At 41.8% G+C, this 23,221-nt stretch overlaps 2 protein-coding genes across 5 annotated transcripts in view; one reads left to right on the top strand and one right to left on the bottom strand.

Annotated features, from left to right (window-relative positions):
• Positions 1 to 23,221, bottom strand: part of LOC114570600 (ras-specific guanine nucleotide-releasing factor RalGPS1) — a 146,510-nt gene that overhangs the window by 82,225 nt on the left and 41,064 nt on the right. The gene's annotated exons all lie outside the window — the stretch shown is intronic.
• LOC114570601 (angiopoietin-related protein 2) lies at positions 1,348 to 21,378 on the top strand. Its single transcript, XM_028600937.1, has 5 exons — positions 1,348 to 1,666; positions 8,101 to 9,030; positions 11,312 to 11,505; positions 15,126 to 15,396; positions 19,404 to 21,378. The coding sequence occupies exons 2-5, from the start codon at positions 8,136 to 8,138 to the stop codon at positions 19,601 to 19,603; spliced, it is 1,560 nt and encodes a 519-aa protein (XP_028456738.1). The 5' UTR covers positions 1,348 to 1,666; positions 8,101 to 8,135; the 3' UTR covers positions 19,604 to 21,378.

Raw genomic sequence — 23,221 nt, 5'->3', positions numbered from 1 at the left:
ATCTGGAAGTTTCCCTGTAAAAGTTTTTGGAACTAAAACCACAGCACAAATCAGCAGCTCAATTCCTAAAGAAAAAAGTTTTTCAGAATGTCTCAAAAGATAACCATCTTCCTCACCCATCTGACCTCTCTGAGACAATCCACCAATAAAGTCCTGTCATACCTCACATGTAATTAAAAACAAAAGTGCCTCAATATTTATTGAAAGGGTTGTTCAGGTGTTATGTAACCAGTGATTACTATGACAACATAACAAACTTTTACCAAACTCCACCTCTGCTTTTGCAAATGGTCTGAATAGACAGTGCCTGCCTGCTTTCATCTCAGCTTACAGAGTCTAAGGAACAGTCTTAAGAACAGAAATAATGGACTGAAAACACACTTCAAGCTGGAAAACTATGATTTTCTGTTCCTTTAAAAGTCAGGGATCATAAGAGTCTGAATGAGGCCTGGAAAAAGTCTAACTGAAATTTTAATTCATTTTTGCTAAGAAATCCATATTTAGCTTCCACTTTTTCGGTGGCATACAAACAAATTAAGAGATTACATTTACCCTGTTGATGCATTTCCTTCCACATAAACCATGTTGAAAACAGGCCAGCAGTGTTCTTCACTGGTTTCTGTTAGCGCATTGCTACACATCATGGCGTGTTCAAGCAGCAGGGAAATCTTTTGCATATGCATGTGTGAGTGCAGGAGATACACAGAAATGTGGGACCTACTTACAAAAACACTGCTCATAGCACTTCCAGTGGGGAACACGTTTAACATGAACAATGGCTCGTCCCAAATGTTGAATATTGTGAAGGGATGGAAACCTTAAATTGCTAAATTGTTGAGAGCTAACGCTGTGTAGCCTTCATGATAACATGGTTGGGATTCATACATAGGATCTATGCAATGGGATGTTCTCTAGAAGTTGCGTTTTAGCAATGCAGGCTCAATCATGTCAACCACTGCTGTGGTTTGCACAAATATGTTTAAAAAACTTGACACATAATACACGTATAATATACATTACTACATAAACTTTCATATTAGTCTGAAGGCCACTCCAAATTCCTTCAGGGTAAATCCATGACTTTATTGTTCTGAAGCAGAGGTAAAGTCAAGAGTCCCTGTTTCCCGTCCAGGTCAAAGCTGTGACCTCGCTGCACATACAGCTGCTGACCAGCTCTCCGTGTGGGGCTGCAGGGGACAAGGGTTTGGGTGGGGGGACTGGGAGCCTCCGTCTAATTCCTCCATGATCTCCCTGTTGTCAAGGGGAGGAGAAAGGGGCATGGCCATGGCTCACTGCTTAATTACTCAAAGAGAAAATCCCGTGTAATAGCAGGAAGACAGAGGGAGGTTGAGTCTCCGGGTGGAAGAGCAACAGATTCTAAGAGTTCATGACTCATCACTTGACAAAAGTAGAAAAAATCCTGTGCTGCAGATGAATGGAGTTAGGTTGGCTGGTTGCTGCTGCTGCTGCTTGATGATTGGATACCTGGGCACTGATAAACACACAACCATCTCATGTCCCCAAGACAATGGATTCTGACAGCAGGTAAAGGAAACAATATGAAGAAGTTCCACTTACTAAATACCGGACTAACTCAGAGGACATGAGGACTGGCTCTGACAACTAAGGACTGGCCGGGGGTGTAAGGGAGCTGAGACAAGTGGAGGTGAGTGGGACTGACTTTTTCATTTCATGTTCAACTCAACACTGAATACTTGGACTGTGCTCTGTGCTGGAAATATTCCAGATGCCTTGTAATCTTGTTATTCTTTCAGCCTGACGGATTTGATATTGTTGGAAAGTTGAAGTTCTATGGGGTTTGAACAAAGATTTGCTGCACAGTATGACTTTGTTCTGTCAGTGGGGTGTAATGAGTTTAACTTACAGTCGCTGCCCTCTCATCAATGACTCTTTTACTGTCTTTGTATTCAAAGGCAAGAGTAGAAAGTCCACAGAAATAACACAGATTGTTCGGACACTGGTGTGGAACAGACATATCCAACTCATCATTCACTTTACTCATCAAATGCCCTTGTTTGTTAACATTGCCACCTATTAGTATACTTCATGGATATCCTTTAAGCAAAGATACTTATTTTTTCTGATATGCAGATATGACATAGCTTGTTCTGTGTTTAGAAATATGCAAACCATGATGCAAATCCACTATAAACACTCAGCCATTCTCTTTCCTGACTTCAGCAGAGGATTTCATATGGTTATATTTCATGTTATATATGTAGTCTTGCATGTTCAGCTCTATCTTCACAGCGCTGTAGAGTAAGGTCTGGCTACACCACAGATGCATTCTGGGATAGGAGAAAAACGCTCTGGGTTGTTTGCATTTCTTTAAACCAATCACAATGGTCTTGGGTGGCGCTAAGCTCCGGACTGAGCCACGTGGCTCTGCTAAATAGTCTCAGGAAGGAACTTGTTTTGGTGGAACATGTGTACGTTCAAAAGTAAACTCCACATCCAATATTAAATGAAGTTAACTGTTGACACAATACAGTAACGTGATCTATTTAAATTAGCTGGATACGGACCAGCACCCGCAATGGTCGCAGAAGACTAAGGCTCTCGTACCCACCTCCGTATTTCATTGAAATACGGTCTATTCCTTTTTCTCCGACGCCAAATCGTTTTATCTTCTATCACAGTGACTCAGTGAATTGCCTGCAAGTGCAAGAAAACAGGTCCACTTGTCATCTAAGCTACATACTCTGACAAAACATTTGAAAACATGGCGGTGGCTAGCAGAGCAGTGGCTAATATAGTGTATAATGCTAGTGCATTCCCAAACATGGAGGACTTGATCACTCAAGTCTTGGAAAAGCAACAAAGTGTGCTTGAATTGGTGGTTTACAACGCAATAAAGGGAGCGCTGACTGAAATGAATGCCTTGCTGCAGCACATCAGGGTAAAGCTTGAGACGAATGGAACTGTGGTGTGTGACCTGATGCAACCTAACTGCGGCGCATTCACGACCCAGCGGCATCGGGAGCTTGAAGGAGCACAACACGAGCCACATGCTAGGGCCTCCACAGACCTGCTCATCCACCCGGCCACACGGAAAGTGACCCACGGAGGGAGAGAGTTCGCCTTCAGTGCAGCTACAGATGTGGGAGTTTTCTGTCCGGAGCTGGATGTGGAGGACGACGCAACATCAACACGGGCCGCTCCGCCCTGGGGACTGCTGCAGACAACGGTGCCAGAGGACAGCGGGGGACTTTGCGTCTGAGGCTGGTGGACCCAGCAGCTGTAGACTAGCGCTGTCTGGGCTACCGTGTTGAATTCGTCTCGAGGGCACTGTATGTAAGTTTAACTGTTAACAGTTAACCAGTCTGGAAAAACATGATAAATGCTGACTGTCCAGCTTATAATCTGTTTATTACTCCAACCAGGTTGGTGTGTTTTTCACATAGCTTATTTCAGAACTGATAACTGGTTGAGACCTAGTTCTAGGGTTTTTGTAACACCGTTCATGTTTAACATAAGAATTCACTAGACCTGATTCAACGTACCTTTAAACAGCAGGGGTAATTGTGGGCTGGAGTTTGCACGAGCTGCGTTTGATGTGGCCAGTGGCCACGTATCTTGCAGATAGGGGTTGGGGTCTGCGGTCTCAGAGGGTTAGGGGATTTATTTGGTTATTTATGTTTTTACCACACTTTGCGCAGAGCTAACAGTTCACGCTTTGCTACAAATTTATTAGTGAATTCCGGTAGGGTACTCGAGACACGTATGCGTGTACATTTTGAAGATGGCTGAGCTTTCAATCCTTTCAGTTAACATCAGGGGGGGTTAACCGGGCCGATCAAACGAGCTAAATTCCAGGACTATTTAAGAAGGAAGAACATAGATGTACTTATACAAGAGTCACATTTACTACTCTAATCATGTTTTTCAGCTCTAAGAAGCACTCTCTCAGCTCAATGTTTCAGTTTTACAACCAGACTTCAGTGCGACAGCAGACACACCTGGTTAACATTAAGAGACACAGAGACAGACAGACAGAGACCAAAAACAGCTACAAGGGATAGCATGTTGGACCAGGTGACACCTGTCTTACATCCATGTTCACTAGCTAGCAGCTAGTCATTGTTGGTGCATTACCGCCATCCAACACACTCTGGTCCAGTCATGTCTTGGCACAATGGCTGAATGGCTCCTTTTTGTAAAGCTAAATATTGGTTTTGCTCACAAGTCAGTTAGTTGACAGTGGAATTATGTGATGAAGTAAAGACTCAAACTGTGGCACATCACAGTCAGGAGAACGCTGGTGTTTGATTGGTTGATGTGGGAGCCATCAGGCAGCATGTTCAGGATGAAAAGAAAGGCTCTCCTGCTACAATCCCTTCAGCTTCAGATAGACACAGGGACTGGAAATGAACTGCAATCATTTGAACAGGTACTTCTTTATGTTGTTCATTAGTCAGCCAACCCCCCCCATGGTTGAAAGGGCTCTTCGTGCCTTCGTGTCCAGATGCAGATGTGCAATTGTGGTGAGCATGTGTGTGTGACAGTCGATGACTTCCAGTAATAGAGACAGAAAGAGAGATGTATCACTCTTGACGTCTAGCACAGAGAGCTAGGTTTGTTCTCTGGTTGCTCGTATAGTCTGCTGACAGACAGATGGTGATCTGGCTCTGAGCTCAGCTTATGGGGGTCTAATGACCACACAGACCTAACCCATGCAGACTGCACTATCACAGACCTGCAGTTCATCTGTGTGCGTGTGTGTGTGTGTGTGTGTGTGTGTGTGTGTGTGTGTGTGTGTGTGTGTGTGTGTGCGTGAGAGTGCATGTAGGTATTTCACGTAACTTCCGGTGGCACTGCTCTCCCGTCCTCTCTCTCTCATCCTCTTGGAAAATAATTGAAAAGTGTCGGAATTCTTTATGAAGTCATCGGACTAGATGCCAACTAAACATTTGGTCTCCTCCTTTCTTCATGTGCTACAGAGACTTGGGTTATTGTGCTGCGTTATTTTTCCTTTAGGCCAGAACTCCCTGTAATTGGTCCGTAAGTCCGACCCATCCATAAAAAAAAAATTGTGTCACTGAACATTCCTATGCTGTGATAGCATTTTTCCCAGAGACAAACAGAATCATTATCAAAACATGGCTTGCCAATAAATGAGCTTTGAGTCAAGACTGGAAACAGGGAACTAATTTGCTTTAGCAAGCCTTCTTAGTCATATATTTTAGTAAAGATAACCAATGTTTTCACTTCATGAGATCAAATTAGGGTTTATTGCACAATCTGACAAGCAGTTCTGATGAAGCACACTGGTACTTTAAGACACTTAATGTTGGGGTTTGCTGTAATCTTCTTACCCGCTGTATACATATCAACTTTTCACTCACTAACTCACTAAAAAGTCTTCCTGATGCAGTGTTTCAATAGTAACCCAGCCTACCATGACTTCCATTTTTATATAATTGATTTGCAGTGGCAAGTACTTTTTGGAGAAAATGTAGCAGTATGTGTGTTACCTCAGGTACTGTTAAACTACTGAAATTAAAAATCCATGTCTTGTTGGAGCCCTACGGAGCCAACGAAGTGTTGGAATCTTGGGAAAAGTATGTTCCATGATAACCACAGAGGTTACCATGCTTTTAAATTATTATTTGGTTTATCCTTACATATACTACTGTAACTCTGTATGCGGAACTACTCACCCCACTAAACTTGTCCCTGTTTTTCATCTTCAGAAAAGGGCATTACGAGTGATCTACTGTGTGCATAAAAATCATTCTGTTTTTAAGATCAGGCATCCTCACAGTTTATCAAGTCAATCAACTACAGATTGCTTTAATTGTATTCAGATCACTAAAGAAGTTATTATACTCCTGTTTTACAATTATCAATTTCATTATCATGCCACTCAAAATAACTTCAAACTTCGGCCTCCTATCTGTCGAACATCTCAACTTCAGTTTGGTTTGAATTACAGAGGCTCAGTACTATGGAATGCGTTGCCATCAGATTTTTCAAAACTAAAAGTTTTTCAATTTAAGAAAACTGTTAAAGGTTTGTTTTTGTCCGTGTAATGTTATCCCTATGGGATGTCTTTGTAAACCACTTGAGTAACTCCTAATATTATTTTACCTTTTGTATTTTTTCTGTTGATTTGAAATTGCATGTAAATCTAGTTTGGGCCTTTCTTCCATTTCATTTCTTTTAAAGTATTTTAGTTTCTTTCTATGTTAAATGGATTGTGTATTGGAGCGTGCCCTGATTAAGCCCCTCTGAGGGGTTCTCTCCTTAACATCTTTTATTCATTGTATTGATGTATATGCATCTGAAGTATTTGTAATAAACTAAACTAAGGAGGTACATATATGATAAAATGATGAAACAGTTTCCACAGGTTTGTCACTGGATATACTATTACAATATATATAATACAATAGATTTCTGTTCAAAATGTTCCTGATTATGACCATAAGTAGTTTCACTGTACATCATGAAACAGGGAAGGTCACCTTAAAATTAGCAGTGCCCTGTACATGTTTTTTTTTTTAAAGATTATTTTTTGGGGCTTTTCCCTATATTCAATAGGGATAGACCGGAAAGAAGGAGAGAAAGAGAGGGGATGAAACGCAGCAAAGGGCCTCAGGTCGAATTCAAACCCGGGCCACTGCAAAGGACTCAGCCTACATTATTATGTGCCATGTATTCACTTGATATCTTCGCTACTAAACTTAAACTCTCCTCTGCTCCGACCACTCGCTCAGCAAAAAAACAAGTGAAATTGATAATAATGCGTCTGCTCCCGGATTTCATAACAGACAATAATGTCGGCTCATTTGGAATACGATATCTTATTTTACGAAAATAGTTCACTGCAATGTGTTTCTGAAAAGATTTTATGCAAGAAATAGGCAATGCAGAATCGGCCAGTTTAAAAGATTTTGGTGAGCTTTTGAGAGGTGGAAACCCAGCTTCTCCAAAGTTTACGGCAGCACGGCTGCTCTTGCAGAAATGAATGGGAAGCATGGAAGTGACAGTGGACAGACTCCCCAGAAAGGCGGGTGGTCTTTACGGGGTTAAAGTGAGCATCATGTGGCGATGACAGTTAAGAATAGGCACCAAAATGATAAGTAATCGTTGCATGTGTTACTATCTGTCGTTTGGGTGCTGCCATTTCAGCCTTTTTTCTCACTCTTTGCTGTGAGCTTAAACTGGCTGTGCTCCGCTGGGTGACGACTCTTCAACTAATGTTTTGTTGGCAGTACCGTGCAAGCTCCTAAGCAATCACGTGTGGCTCCTGGCCAATAAGGTGGGTGAGATGCGCCCGCAGGAGGGCTTCACTTCACATCAACAGCCAATCAGGCACAGGCATGCAGTTGTTGCTCTCAGTCGAGTGTTTAGCTAGAAGTGTGTAGTAGTATATCTGCGGCTAAAGGGAGATTAATGCCGAGCACCAGATCACAAGTTTTTAGTAAATATCGACCGATAATGATCGGCGGTCGATCAATCGGGGAATCACTATTTGAAATGCATTGGAATATATCCAGAATTTCCTCATATCTGAACTCTCATGAAAACATTTCCTCAAGAGGTTTGCTGAATTGTTCAAGTGAGGACATTATGAATGTGTGACATGCCTCAATGAGAGTTTTATCAAATCAAGCCTTCAATGGTGACGTCACATATTCAACAATACTTGTTTGATTCATCATGTGTAGTAAAATGTGAGAAATGATTGCTGAATGATTCACTTTTGACACCGAAACTCTGCGGGTATTGGGGAGCTGCAGTGTTTATTAATGGACAAACTGTAACCTACACTGTACCTTTACTGCCACTTGACAAACCTGCTGCGATCTCCAACCCGTCCCTGCCCTGCTGCTCAAGGCTTTGAAATTTGCAGACCAGAAGGAACCAGTATAGACACTCGCCTCAGTGTTGCATCAATGCATTCAGCACACAAGAGTGACACTGGTATTCTGCAATTCTTTGGTTTAACACTGACATGTATGAACTACACTGCAGACTGGATTCTCCACTAACATGTAGTCACATCTACACACTTCAGTGAATGATGTGAGAGAATAAGACATTTACTGATAACCTCTTCCCCCTCTGTTCCAGAAATCACCTTGTGTCGGGTGCAGCAGGACTGCGCTATGATTCTCCCTGTGGTGGTTTTGCCGGTGCTCCTGCTGCTCTCTGGACCCAAGTCCTCTCTCCAGGGAGACCCTCAGGAAATCGGAAACAGTGATGATTTCCTGGAGAGAGAGTTTGTCTATGCACCAAAACGCCAAAAACGTGCTGTGGTTGACCACAGTGTTTCCCAAAAAGACAAATGTTCTTACACCTTTATTGTCCCTCAGCAGAAAAACAAGGGGGCCATCTGTGTGAACTCCAAGGAGCCAGAGGCCCTGCTGGAGAACCGGGTCAATAAGCAGGAGTTGGAGCTGCTCAACAGTGAGCTGCAGAAGCAGCGAAAGCAGATTGAAGCGCTGCAGCAGTTGGTAGAGGTAGATGGGGGGGTCATCAATGAAGTCAAGCTACTGCGCAAAGAAAGCCGCAACATGAACTCCAGAGTTACACAGCTCTATATGCAGCTGCTGCATGAGATTATCCGCAAACGAGACAATGCTCTTGAGGTTTCACAGCTGGAGACCCGCGTGCTCAACCACACAAATGAGATGGGGAGGCTCGCCTCACGCTACCGCAACCTGGAACACAAGTACAAGCAGCTGTCAGCCCTCGCAGATAACCAGAGTGCTCTCCTGGTGCAGCTGGAGGAGCACTGTAAGCGGTGGGGATACTCCTACAGTATGGTGCAGGACAGGAGCCGCCCGGGCCGATCACAGCCTCCTGCCATCCCTCAGCTTCCTCTACAGATGCCTGCATTGTCTCCTGGAGGCTACAGACCCTATCACCCACCTCCCTTCACCCGCCACACCAACAACCCCATGACTAATGAGATACAGAGTGACCAGAACTCCAAAGCATTGCCACCTCCACCTGCCACAATGCCAAGTGCTACATACAGCTTTACAAGCCAGTCCTCTGGTAAGTACTGTTGATGACCACACAGACACTGTCATGTCTTCCTCTGAGGTCTATTGTTGCAGCAGACACAGGCCATACATTGTCCAATACTTCACAAAGCTGGGGAAACATCTCTACTTTGGCATACCTCACTGAAAACATGCATACAGTGGCCTGTATCTTTGGAATCTTGTTCAAGTTTTTAGTACTTTAGTGTTTTAAGTCTACATGGCACATTCATTTAAATATTGTATACAGTAAGTCTTGTGTATACTATTGTAATCTGTTTATCTGTCTGCTACAGCTGATGTTGTGTATTGTCACTAACAGGTCTGTGGGCTAGATGTACGTACATTTGCGAATGTTGCGTTATCAGCGCCATGGCCAATCCGCAGAAAGTGCACGCTGTGATACTTCAGCTCACGTAGTATTTACCAAACCTGCAGTTCATCGGGTAATCGGCGCCTTTCTCCGCCCACTATACCATAAATTGCGCACATTTAAACACGCAACTGAATGAGCGATGTCAAAGAAATCCTGCTTGATGCGTGTTGTTGGGGCATTAGTGGTGGGTAAATGTATGTATTGACTAATGCGCTGTAGCAAAGCGTTAAGTACTGGTGCTATGTGCTTTTACCTCAGTGCAGCCTGTTTGTACACACCTTGCCATGCTTTTACGTGCACGTTGCGAAACAAATACGCCTGAAGTGGGCGCAAAAGCGTTAGTACATCTGGCCCTGTGACCTGTATAAAAAGGTTAAATTAAAAAATGTAGATTATGATACATTTTAAAGTGAGCAATTTATCAGAAGCTGATTGCCCAGCTTTGCTCGGAGCAAAATATTTAACAATTGCCAATTAACCTTTACCTTGCACGGCAGCTGGATTCTCAAGATTCACAGGCGCACACAATTACATTGAAATCTATCTGGCCTTTTGTGTCCGAGCCACCATGGTCTGGACCAGGGCTTGACATTAACTTTTTTGCTCACCAGCCACTGGGGCTAGCGGTTTTCCAAAGCTACTTGCCACTCAGCATCTTCACTATCCGCTATTTTGCGCAAAATTGAGTTTTATTTGAATAAAGTGGACTATGTTATGCTACTACTAACTTAAAGAACCAGATTAACAACCCATTTTAAATGTAAATGAGCACTGAAAACACCCAAATCAAGACTACATAAAATATAACACTGCTGTCATGAAATATTCAACTCTGATAATGTGTGTAAAGATCCTTTTTTTATGAAACATGCAACCAAATAAGACACAGACATACAAAGAGTAGCTTCTTATTGCATACCCGTAAAAAAAAAAAAAAATGTAAAAATATTATTTCAATTCTGCTTATCGGTTTCAACTACGCAACAGCTACACATGGCACGCTTTCTGGACTGTTATGGACTGATGGATTATTTGAATGAAATGGTTTTTGGGCAACTGGTTGATTGTATATGTCTGACATATGTTGGATCCTGTGTCATTTTGGCAGGTTACAGAAGAGTGAATTAAAAAAAAAACGATTATGGAGTCATAATTTAATAACAGCAACCATTTTTTATGGGCCACACACTCTACCAATACAAGTTGAGCTACCGTGGAATGCTACTGAAATAACGGATTTGAAAGAATCTATGGTGCAAGTGAAAAGTGCATCAACAGGCTTAATTCCTTGTGATATGTTTTAAGTTGAGACTGAAGATGGTTTAAGTAAATGATGTAGAGCTAAAAATATTGATCTAATTAATCAGTCTGCAACTCACTCTTGGCACAGGCTGGTCTGCCTGCGCCAACCTGCAGGCTGCATGCCAACCTACCAAAGTTCTCCCACACTACCACACTCCTCTGTGCTAGCTCCCAATGGCTGCTTGAGTCCGATTCAAGCTACTGCCAATCGGCCCTCACTACAAAAGGGGCCCAGCTATCGCTCAAAAACAATCGCGACTTTTTGCTGTCATGGCTTAATCATGGCGGAAACAAGCTTCCCATGGATATCAGGACAGCAGAAACTCTACACATTTTCCTACTGAAACACACACACACACACACAATTTACTGCTGCCAGCATCACAGACACTGGAAAGCATTCGTCATATTTGGCATACGTAACGCATGGTCAACAATGACTTCACTTTTCCAGGAGCAGTCTGTCCATACATATGTTCCAACATTCTATTTGAAGTTGCAGTGCCTGTTACTTGCACAGGTTGTTAGCATTTTAATATTGATGACAGTAATTAAAGGCTTTGTAGATTATAATGCATTATACAGCTTTGTTAGTTAGCATTTGTCTTTCTTCCAGGTCCTTTCAAAGACTGCCTCGATGCTCTGGAGGGCGGATACATCACCAGTGGTATGTACCTCGTGAAACCGGACAACAGCAACCAACTCATGCAGGTTTGGTGTGACCAGAGACACGACCCTGGTGGCTGGACTGTTATTCTGAGACGTCAGGATGGCTCTGTGAACTTCTTTAGAAACTGGGAGACGTACAAGGTAATATTTAAGGATCTGAGCTTAGAATCATAAGGTTTTACATGCCTTCTAGATAGTTCTGGGAAGCTAATTATATCTGTGATGAAATAATTAAACTGCTATTTAGCTCCTACAGTGGAACAGGAACAGTTTGGTGACTCCATTGTGTAAGATGTGAGTCTATGAGATCGCAACAGAAGAGCTGAAATCAATTCACATGAACCAGACATGCTTTTAGTGTTGCATGGTTATGATCCAATGACTATGCTGTGTTTCCCAGTTACTACCAGTAGTGTAACCCAAGGTTATGTAAATACTAGTGCACAGGGCGAAACATTTAGTTGCCAAAGATTAACATTCTGTGGCTTAAAGGGAAGACATCCCAATATGGATAATCTTCTTACTACATTAAAGGGGTGATAGAATGATTATATAGGGTATTTCATACTTTTCCTTAAAGTGATGGTTCGGAGTAATTTCACCCTAGGGTCCTTTGCACCATGACCTCGAGCCAAACACCCCCCCTGAGAAGCTTTTTTCACCTAGGTCTAACATTGGGAGAGTTAGCTTAGAGTAGCGTTATCAGCTGAATAGCTTAGCGCAGGGGCTAATGGACCCACGTTTGTATCTCGTAAATGACCCCACTAATAATGCCCGAATAGGACCCTAGGGGGAAATTACTCCGAACCATCACTTTAAGGTCTCCTAATAGGGTATGTAACATTGGTTGGGCTGAAAATTGCCCGAATGCTATTTTATGGGCCCTTAACTACCCTGTGAATATGGCCCTATTTGTAACAAGAGCTTTTCTTCCAAATATGGTATGCTCATGAATATTTAGATGAGCTGTGCGCACAGAACCACCTAGAAACACATTGGAGACGAGAAAGCAGGTCTCATATTTCAGACACTGCAAAGTTATACATTGTTTGTCTACTATTTCGTTATTAAATTCATTTCTGAGACCTTTTAATGCGAGAAATCAACTATATAAAGCTCAAATATGGGTCGTTTTACGAAAATTGATGGCTAATTGCAAATTTGGTAAGACGTGTCGGACTTTAGGAGCTCCACACAGTCTGACGAGAAAGTGGCAACCTCCATACCCAGTAAAGTCACTGTTTCTCGGTTACTTACTACCGGGGCTCCGTGGAGCTAGCCGGCTGCCAGTTTCCGGCATAACTAGAGTATATTTACAGTTAGAATTTCATCACGCCACTTATATAACATCTACCCCAAGGTCATATAAAGCTAACAATTGTGTCCAATTTCAATTTAATGCATTTCTGTGAACATGAGGGGTTTCCTTAGATGCTAGTGTCCCTTCAATCCTATCCTCTACTTTGTCACGCCCCAACATTTGCATAGGCTACACAACTGACCTGAGATGAGTTAGTCTTCTGACTCTTGGTCGGGCAGATCTCAGAAATTGTATACATTGTTCATCTGCTATTTTACCATTAAATTCACTTCTGAGACTTTTTTATGTAAGAAACCAACTATGTAGAGGTCAAATATGGGCCGTTTTATGAAAATGTATGTCTAATTGCAAATTTTGTCCGACTGTGTGTCGGAGTTCAGCGGCCAGTGCTGCCTGTGTAGCAGCCTCGCTGCCTGGCCTGCCTTCCTTCACAGACGAAGCTAACTATCCGTGATTTGTAGCTACACATAGCTAGGATTGAAGGGACAGTCGCACCTAACGAAACCCTTACAGTCCACAAATATTCATTAACTATAGTTATGCCGAAAGTGTAGCTAGCTAGCAGCAATCTTTTCCCATTGTATTGAATGGGACATATAGCTAGCTAGCTGCTCCTTCTAACAAAACGCCCGAAGTTCATAAAAATGCCTTACATTGAAAACGGACACAATGTTAGCTTTGTAAGACCTTGGGGTAGCTGTGATATAAGTGGCGTGACGAAATTCTATTGACAAAGTATTGCAGTAATCCACAAAGAGTGACTTTGCCCTGGGTATGGAGCCCAGCAGGCTGCCGCTTTCTCGTCAGACTGTGTGGAGCTCCTAAAATCCGACACGTCTTACCAAATTTGCAATTAGCCATCAATTTTCGTAAAATGGACCATATTTGAGCTTTATATAGTTGATTTCTCGCATAAATAAAGTCTCAGAAGTGAATTTGGTAATGAAACATTGCAGTGTTTGGAATATGAGATTCTGTCACTTCTCTAATGTGTGTGTATGGGGGATTCGCTCAACCAATCAGCGCGCGTCTCTAATGTGTGTGTGTATGGTGGATTCGCTCAACCAATCAGCGCGCGTCTCTAATGTGCGTGTATGGGGGATTCGCTCAACTAATCAGTGCGCAGCTCATCTAAATATTCATGACCATACCATATTTGGAAGAAAAGCTCTTGTTACAAATATTGTATGACCTGTCTATCTTAGTTACGCTGTTATAGTTCTAGACTGCCGGGGGACTTCTTTCCTTTGAAACACTGAGCTGCTCTTTCCTCTCCCTTTCTATTACCATTTGTGTGCATCCTGTCCCAGAAATGCTTGTTATTAATCCTAGCTTCTGAGGAGTTTACTTCCCGGAGTCCTTATGTTCCTTGGAGAAAGTTGGCACCAAGACCAGCTGTCGCCGTGGTCCTGCTGCACTCCCTGCTGAGCTCAGCGGTGCCCTGCAATGTCATGCTGCGTCCTGCTGAACCCTGCAGCTTCCTGCTACGTCCATCCATGCTCTGCTGGGCCACGCTACATCCTGTAACGCCCTGCAGCGCCCTGATATGACATGAACTACTACGACTACCATTTGAAGTCACTGTTCCATTATTAATGTGACTATTACTGCCACTGTTCATCGCATCCCCAACCGGCACCGTCAGACACGAGCCTGGGTCTGTCCGAGGTTTCTTCCCAAGAGGGAGTTTTTCCTCACCACTGTCGCACTGCTTGCTCTTGAGGGAATTACTGTAATTGATGGGGCTTTGTAAATTATAGAGTGTGGTCTAGACCTACTCTATCTATAAAGTGTCTCGAGATAACTTGTGTTATGATTTGATACTATAAATAAAATTGAATTGAATTGAAATAGGGCCAAAACACAGGGATGCATAAGGGCCAATAAAATATCAACCAGGCCATTTTCAGCCCAACCAATGTTACATACCCCATTAGGAGACCATAAGGAACAGTGTGAAATACTCTATATAATCATTCTATCACCCCTTTAAACTCACCAAAGCACAGACTACTTCCAAGTTGTCCCCCAACCCAATCTTTCCCCAACACACCCTCAATGAGTCAACAAGGCACTTTGAGCCAATTACACCCTGACACTTGGCAGGGACTAGGTCTCCCTCCTGATGGAACCCATGTGTGATGTAATTGAAACCAGTGATTTAGAAACCCTAAGCTCTGGTGGAGAGGATCTTAAACACGTCCTGCAATTATGCCACTGCTCTTGGCCTCTCACTCTGACATCATACCAGTCTTTCAAAGATGCAAGGAAAACATGGGTGGTTATTTGATAGAAGTTCATGGTTGTATCCAAGGGGACGACAAACGGTTTCTTTCTTGTTGGTTTTAAAATAAGAACATTTCTGTGGCTTTAAATCATGTGTTAAGAACCGTAGAAATTGATCACTCCTGATTAATTTAACGCCCTTCTTCTTTTATAGCAAGGGTTTGGAAACATTGATGGTGAACACTGGCTAGGCCTAGAAAACATCTATTGGCTGACCAACCAGGGCACTTACAAGCTGCTAGTGACTCTGGAAGACTGGACCGGACGCAAGACCTTTGCAGAGTACGCCAGCTTCCGTGTTGAGTCTGAGGCTGACTTCTACAGGCTGCGAGTGGGCCGATACCATGGCAACGCTGGAGACTCTCTTACCTGGCACAACAGCAAGCAGTTTACCACATTGGACAAAGACCATGACGTCTATGCAGGTGAGTGGAATGCAGTGCAAGAGAAGGCCATTATAACTATTGCTGGGCTTTCACTTGCAAAAACATATTAGTATCTGATTCAATACATCTTCACAGAAGTTCCAGCCACATACTATAAATGTAATGTAAATGGACAGCATTTATATAGCACTTTTCTAGTCTTAATGACCATTCAAAGCGAGACAAGACCAAAAAAATAGTAAAAGCATTTTCCACCAAACAAAGGGATCAAGCTGCAGCAGTCACCTTCATCATCCACGGTGAGCCGGTTGAACTTGTTGAGTACAAATATCTGGGGTCAGTTTTCGACAACCAGCTATTCTACATCAACACAGAGGCGATCATAAGGAAGTGCCAGCAGAGAGGCAGTATCTGTTGAGAAAGCTCAACTCATTCAGTGTCAGTACTAGGGTTGCACGATATTGACAAAATGTGATATTGCTGTTATATATATATATATATATATATATTATTTCAATATTTTTTAAACATATGTAAAATTACAAAAGTTATGGAAAAACGCATCAAAATAGATACATAACAAATTAAACAAGTTGTCTTACAGGTTTATTTCAACTGACTGTCATATTGGACTGGTCCAACATAAATATATAAATAAGGACCATGTCTACAGAACAGGACATGTTGTACTGGTTGGACAATATAAAATATACAAATAAAGAGAAAAGGACACAACTTTTCTTTCTCTTCTCTGATTTGTTCAGTTTTGTTGTCTCTATCTATTTCTTCACTCACACTGTCACTCTGTTGAAATATGCACACGTGTGGTAAGCTCCATAGGGTTTGTCACGTTGTGGACCTGTTGAAGATCTCTGCTCTACATAAACAATATATGCGGGGAATGATGTAGAACGTATATACAAATAAAAATTTAACCTACTGAAATAGTGTAGCATAAACATTGTGCAAGTTGTGCTTTAGTGCAGAAATGTGATGTGTGAGGTACTGAGAGTGTTATCTCACACTCAGTGTTTGAACAGTTTTATGTTTTTTAACCCTAACCTTAGTAATAATACTTTTCAGATTCCCGTTACATTTTATATGGCCATGGAAAGATGCGTACACAGACACGCTGTCTCTTAGCCACTCTGTCTCTCCACCACAACTGGCATCTTTTTTCTTTGGTATTTTTCACAGTGTTATTTATCAACTAATTCTGGTTGTCAATGGACATCCAGATTATAGCCAGCGTCAACGTCTATTTTTAGTTCTGTCTGTTAGTGGACTTCTAGATTATGACCTGACAGGACATCATTTCCCAGTGTCATTGATCAACTAATTCTGGCTGTCAATGGACGTTCAGATCATGGCCTGGACGGACGGACGGGATAGCAACCTGTTTTGTACGTGCACAGACGTCGCTTGCTCAGTGGGTTCTCTTTCATATCCTAGTTTCACTCAATCCGCCTCCAGAACAGAAACCGGCTGCAAAGTGTAGTCAAAGTTTGCTCCAGGATTGTGGGAGTCCATGTCCGTCCCCTTTTGACTTTCACTTTCAGACCAGCATGCCAAATCCTGCAGGACCCCTGTCATGCTATGTTCCCTGCCCAGGATGCAGAACCCAGAGGAGAAAGGCAACCTTTGTTCCCAGGGCTGTGAAGCCCCTCAACTCCCAACCATCCCTGTTTTTTTCTTAACACTCACACTGTTGTGTGATGGACAATCAATTTTAATATAAAACTGAACATGTGTTGCTGCTGCTCTACTCTTATTGCACCTTTGCACTTTAAATATATTTATTATGATTTATGGCATTGTGTGTATTTATTATAATTTTACTTGAATACAAGTTGCCAACTGCTCATCAGATAAACATTCACACACTTTGACATGTAAACTGCAAGGCCATAGACCAAACCGTCGACTGCTCTACCACCTGAGCCACAGCCTCCCATAGAGTATATGCCACTTTTCTCATTGGGAAAGTGAAACATAACTGGCTGTATTCAGTGTTGAGTTATGATCCGTGATGAAGAATTGATACAACACTGCCCTGTAATAGACTTGAGGCTATGGGTATACAGTCTAGGGCACTTCACAGCTTCCAATGTTTGGTAGAGTTAACCCAAAACGGAGATGGATGGTGGCATCTGGAGTCAGGCTATACCTGAATAGCAGTAAAGCGGTATTTTACACTATTATGGTTAAACTTTGAAATTCATATGCCTTTTGCAATTCTGTTTTTGAAAATACTCAGAACCTACATATGTTATTGTTGATTGTGCAGAACAAAATGGCTTTTATACTTTTGGAAGATCACAGCATCAATTAAGCAAGTTGATATCAAATAACAATAAACCAGCGAGCTCAGCCAAATGCAATGTCTGCTCATTCAGAACAAGTCCAAACGCCCATGTTCTGCTCTTCCTCTGTAACTGAAGACATGCACACCAAGATGTATTCAGAGTTTAAATTTGGCAAGCAAGCCACCTGAGTAATGTCTGGCAAATTTCAATGATCCAAATGTGTTAGCCATAACTCAACTTAGCGCACATGGAAGCCTGAAGATATATAACCTCTGCACCTTGATTTATTTAAATCGAATTGGCTGGAATAAGTTGGCAACTCTGCAAATGCCTCATTATTGTATATCTTGTACTGGCATTTATGATTAAAACGCCTTTCTACTTGAAAGAGTTAAATGTATTCATTTATCCAGAGTGCATGCACAAAAAACTGAAACTAAGCATAGAAATGGAGAGTTCCCTGCCAGTGTTAATGCCTGATTAGAGAAAAGAAAACAGTGGAAGTAGTGAATTTAGCTCTGCAGTGGGGAGTCATAGAAACATTGTGTTAATGAGGTATGGCCAATTGCATGCTTCTTTCCTTTGGCTCGTCAAACATGCATGTGCACCCACAAACTAGAGATAAGATAGGGCCCGAATACTCGTTTTGTTCACATGAACAAGCATAGTTTCTGTCAAAACCTGAACCAAGCCTGAACAATTGCAGCAGTTTTGGACCCAAGCATGATTAAAAAACAAAATTTCAACTGTAAAACATGAAATGAAATAAGTAATCCATGCATGTAAATTTAATAGTTATCCAGAAGATGGCGGTCACACACAGTGGTACAGAGCAAATATACTATTCATGACATTACACAGACTTTAAGATCGCAAACCTGACCCAATTGCCATCCAGGGGAAGGTACAAATTACAGCCTGGGTTGGGCCGAGAAGCAAAGCTCTACCACAACCCTAATTTGAAACATTGCAATTGCCACACAACCACCTCCCTACCAAAACACCCTAGTAATCAGATAGCCAATCAATTAATAAAGAGGAGAAGAAAAAAGTGGACAACTGCCACATGAAGCCATGGTAAACATTTTAACAATAAAACACCATATGTGGCATTCCTGCTTTATTCTTCTGAAACCGTCTTGCCGTGTGTTCCTGTAGATTTGTCCAGCATTTATACAGCAATGACAACTCCAACATGAAGAAGAGCGTGACTGGCACAAGCATGTACACATTAAAGGTGACCTGCCACACGTATTTCATTACTTTGTGGTAATGTCTGAAGGTCTACCATGGACTCTGTAACCTTGGTTACCTTGTTTCAAGCCATTCTAGCGTGGTGTAGAAAGCCTGCAGGAAGACTCAGCTCAATTTGTGCCAGTTGTCATTAATATTCAACAAGCTAAGCTGCTTGACTCTGATTGGCTAATAGCTAGCCAATGAGAGCCTGGCTATTAGCATCCTTTACCCAGCACAACTGGGTGAGCTAACATATTTCAAAAAAATGAAAGTAAAAACAGTTTTTTGTGGTAGGGCACCTTTAACTGATGCAGACAGTGCACACACCCGGAGAGGGTGGGCGGGTTACCGTATGGAGCATGCGGAGAGTTTTTCTGTTCTGTAATGAACACATCTAAAAAGGCCAATTATGCAGGTGCAATGATCAAGCCTTACCCTAACCCCTGAACCAGCAAAAAACCAGATGCTAGAATATTAGTCTGATTTGATTCCTTGTGTCTCCAGGTAACTGTGCCCACTACCAGAAGGGAGGATGGTGGTATAATGCATGTGCCCATTCCAACCTGAACGGCGTGTGGTATCGTGGTGGGCATTACCGTAGCCGTTACCAGGACGGGGTCTACTGGGCCGAGTTCAGAGGAGGAGCTTATTCTCTGAAAAAAGTGACCATGATGATACGAGCCAATGCAAACACCTTCCATTAACACTTTAATCATTCAAAACTGAAGCAGGAATCCTTGATTGCATCTTCAGTCTTCACTTCTTTTCCTGTTGGTTTCTTTTGTATTCATAATCTAGCTTCAAATTGCAAAGGCTCATACAGTGATGCAATACGATCCATGCCAAATCTTTTTTTTATATTCCTCCTACAGGTATAGGTTTTGCTTACTGTATGTTGTTCGGGGTCATAAAGCGACATTGCAAACACAGAAATACATCAAGTGGCTGTAATATCTTATCCGTGTCTCCTGGTCTGTGTGTCCTTTTGTTGCACATCACAAACTTCAATAAATATATAAATAAATAATAACTAATTATATTGGGATCAGTTCTACAGGTGATAAATCTAGTTATTTATTTTTGATACAATGTTCTAGTAAGATTTCAGTAAATCTATCACATTCCCAAGATAATTTATTTTCAAAGTCCTTTGCCTAATAATTTCATCTTATATTTAGAATTGACAATAGTTAGTAAAACAGTGGATTGAATGTGAACAAAGTACAAAGTTCAACATGCCAAATAAAGTTCAACAGGTCAACTTCTCCAATCTAAATAACAGGACTGTGGAATATACAGCTATCTGTATCACGGAATACACTATGCAGGATTCCTGAACTGAACTCCATATGTTGATTGGAATGATTCTATAATGCTTGATTGGTCTTTATGGGGAGATAAGTGGCAGACACTGCTCCTTGGAGATGATCTTCCTCACTATATCCTGATCAACCATGGTCTGGTTTGGGTGAATACTCAATTCTGCAGGGTGTCCATAAAAAGTGATATAGGACACCTACTAAAGGAGTTCCGTTGAAACTGACTGTTAACCATTCTAAATGAATGTGCTACGTAGAAGAAAAAGAAAATGTGAATCTGTTATTTCCAACACTGTGTGGTGCTTTAGGGCCTGGTCCTCTGAACACCACAGGATGGTGCTAACACACCAGCTGCAGGAAGTCAGTTACACTCTGAACTGACTTTGTTTCACAGCGAATAACGTTATCTCCCGTCCTGTTCACTGTTCAGGTCGCTACTTCAGGCTGCGGCCGACAGTATACACGGCAGATCATTGTTCCTGAAAGTTTTGATATTGTTTTGGACATGGCTGATTGCTAGCTTGTCTTGTTGTTAAACACACGGTCACATTATATTTACTGGTTGCCAACTGTACACAATGTTACGGACTTAAAATCTTGCTAGCATAGCGTTAGTGTTCTAGCTCCTAGCTGTCTGAGCTGAAGGGTTCTACGAACTGAGCGGACTATATATATCTCCCGTTGCTAAGGGTGGCAAGTTGTATCTAAGGCTTGTACGTTTGTATATGGATACTGCAGCTTAATAAGAGGTTCTGTATCTGATACTTTGGGCAGAGCCTGGCTAGCTGTTACCTCCTATTTCCAGTCTCTATGCTAAGCTAGGCTTACCACATCCTGACTCCAGCTCTGTAAGTTACCAGCACTGAGGTTACAAGATCCACCTCATCTATTTAATATGGAGATTTTGAAATAGATAACAGCCTTTAAACATATATAGGAATTAACAACTACAATTTTATTGCAGGTTTTCCAGGTACAAGCAGCTCCAGTATACTTAAGCAGTAATTCAGTAATTTCTTCTACCTACCCAAGATCAGTCACTGTATGAGATACAGATACAGTATGTTCCAGGTATTCTGTGTACATATATGCGGTTTTATTAACATTCATTTTTATAGTCTGTATGTTATCAACATTGCAATAAACGATATACAACTCTGCTTGTGTTTCCAGTGATCTCATTTTAATCAGTTCCACTGTTTGAAATCAAAGCCATTTACCTTTCACACATCTGTACTACAATCAACAGAGACGAGAGAGTAGCCTACCCACAAAACCAATACTGGATAAACAGAGTAAAGCACAAATCAAAGAGTGGCACTGAAAGAGCAGCAGATTTACACTTGCAAGTAATAAATGCAAACACGACACAAGTGATTCATTAGTTCTTAAACAATTCAGCCAGCAATATTAACACATTATTATATTGACAACAAGCTTTGCTTCTGATGAATACGGTTCTGAGAGGCTGCATATTGATTCTTGTATGAGGTAACTGTGAACAAACATGACTGATCTGTTAAGAGTTAAAGTGTTATCGCATTAAGTCATGGTGACTTGATCCTATGGTAACGGTGAGCAACATGAATTCATGATACATCCTGCATTAATTCATCATCATGAGTCATGCATTAGTTAGTTTATGATTTGTACCCTCACAAAGAGTAAGAAATAACACTACTGACACTAGTTTGTCACATTTAAAAAATGAAAGCAATGGTATGTACTGTATCTGCTCAGTGAATGAAGTTTCTGCTAGTTTAGTGACTGAAGTATCGATGCCATTCAAATAGGAACACTTAAATATGCAAAAACACAATCAGCCAATTAGGCTACGTTCACACCGCAAGTCTTAATGCCTGATTCTGATTTTTTGCTCAGATCCGATTCTTTGTTTGGCTGTTCACATTACCTTTTAAAATGTGGCCTATATCAGATTCCAGTGTGAACTGTTTGCGGTATCGAACTGACCACAGCAGCTGTTGCACTAAAGTTAGGGAGGTTAGTTAGGGAAATAAGCATTTTCACTTTTATTTCAAAATTTTTGTGTAATGGCAGCCATAACATTAATGAGCAGGTGCTGAGGAGGAGAAGAATTCACTACAGAGGTGTGTGTGTGTGTGTGTGTGTGTGTGTGTGTGTGTGAGACTGGACGACCAATTTGCACGTCAGCTGACAGCCGCACCGGGAGCTGGGGGCCCCGCCCCTCCCCGCGGAGATGGACTTCATGATGGACTTTTCAGGGTATTTGGGAAACTGATAAAGGTGTTCAACAACATTTAATATTTTAGATTTATATCACGGGCTGTGCAGCTTGACACTCTAAACTGAAATCTCAGGGACGATGCTCTGTAGGAGCACAACTGGAATGCACAAACGGATTATCTTATTGCAATCATGTCACCCATAACCACAACAATTGCATGATTTGAGTAAATAAAAGTTCTGCAGTGTGCCTGACAGTCTGTGTGCCCTGCAATCTCCACGTTGTATAGGGGTTCACTTTACCGACAGTATTAACAACGGATTAAGCCAGCGTGTCTTAAGAAGCTTGGTGTTTTATTGTTCTCTGTTAACGGTCTTTACTCGTCTTTGCAGTACATTCCACTTGCTAACTCTGACACCGCTCACCGGCGGTCCCTCGCTCTCCTCTCTTCACCACTCAGCACCTGCCATTCTCTCTGGTTTATGTTTCGGTGGTCAATCTGCGTTGGATCGGCCCTCTGAATCACGCTTCCCCATGGATGTATTACGTGCTACCGTGGTAACAATGGCCATGAAGATGACCAGTGATCAGTCAGTGTGTTGAGGCAGTGTTGCGTATGGTCACGTGACTATCAGATGTATAGAGGGGTTCAGAGCATGCAGACTTTAAGAAGAGGCTGTACAAAGTATATTTAGTTAATCACTAGTTATTATATTACACCCATCTTGAATGGCATTGTTTATAAGGGCATACACAATGTATTAATTTAACAAAAATTTATATTTTTGTTATTTGAT

This window comes from Perca flavescens, chromosome 16 (genome assembly GCF_004354835.1).
Source record: "Perca flavescens isolate YP-PL-M2 chromosome 16, PFLA_1.0, whole genome shotgun sequence".
Taxonomy (NCBI): Eukaryota; Metazoa; Chordata; class Actinopteri; order Perciformes; family Percidae; genus Perca; species Perca flavescens.
Note: the sequence above shows the minus strand (reverse complement) of the source record. Positions and strands in the feature narration are given on the sequence as shown.

Excerpts from the sequence above, each read along its gene's own strand:
- LOC114570601 (XM_028600937.1), top strand. The coding sequence starts at position 8,136 with ATGATTCTCCCTGTGGTGGTTTTGCCGGTGCTCCTGCTGCTCTCTGGA. Across the intron at positions 9,031-11,311 it reads CTTTACAAGCCAGTCCTCTG|GTCCTTTCAAAGACTGCCTC; the intron begins GTAAGTACTGTT and ends TCTTTCTTCCAG. Across the intron at positions 15,397-19,403 it reads AGACCATGACGTCTATGCAG|GTAACTGTGCCCACTACCAG; the intron begins GTGAGTGGAATG and ends TTGTGTCTCCAG.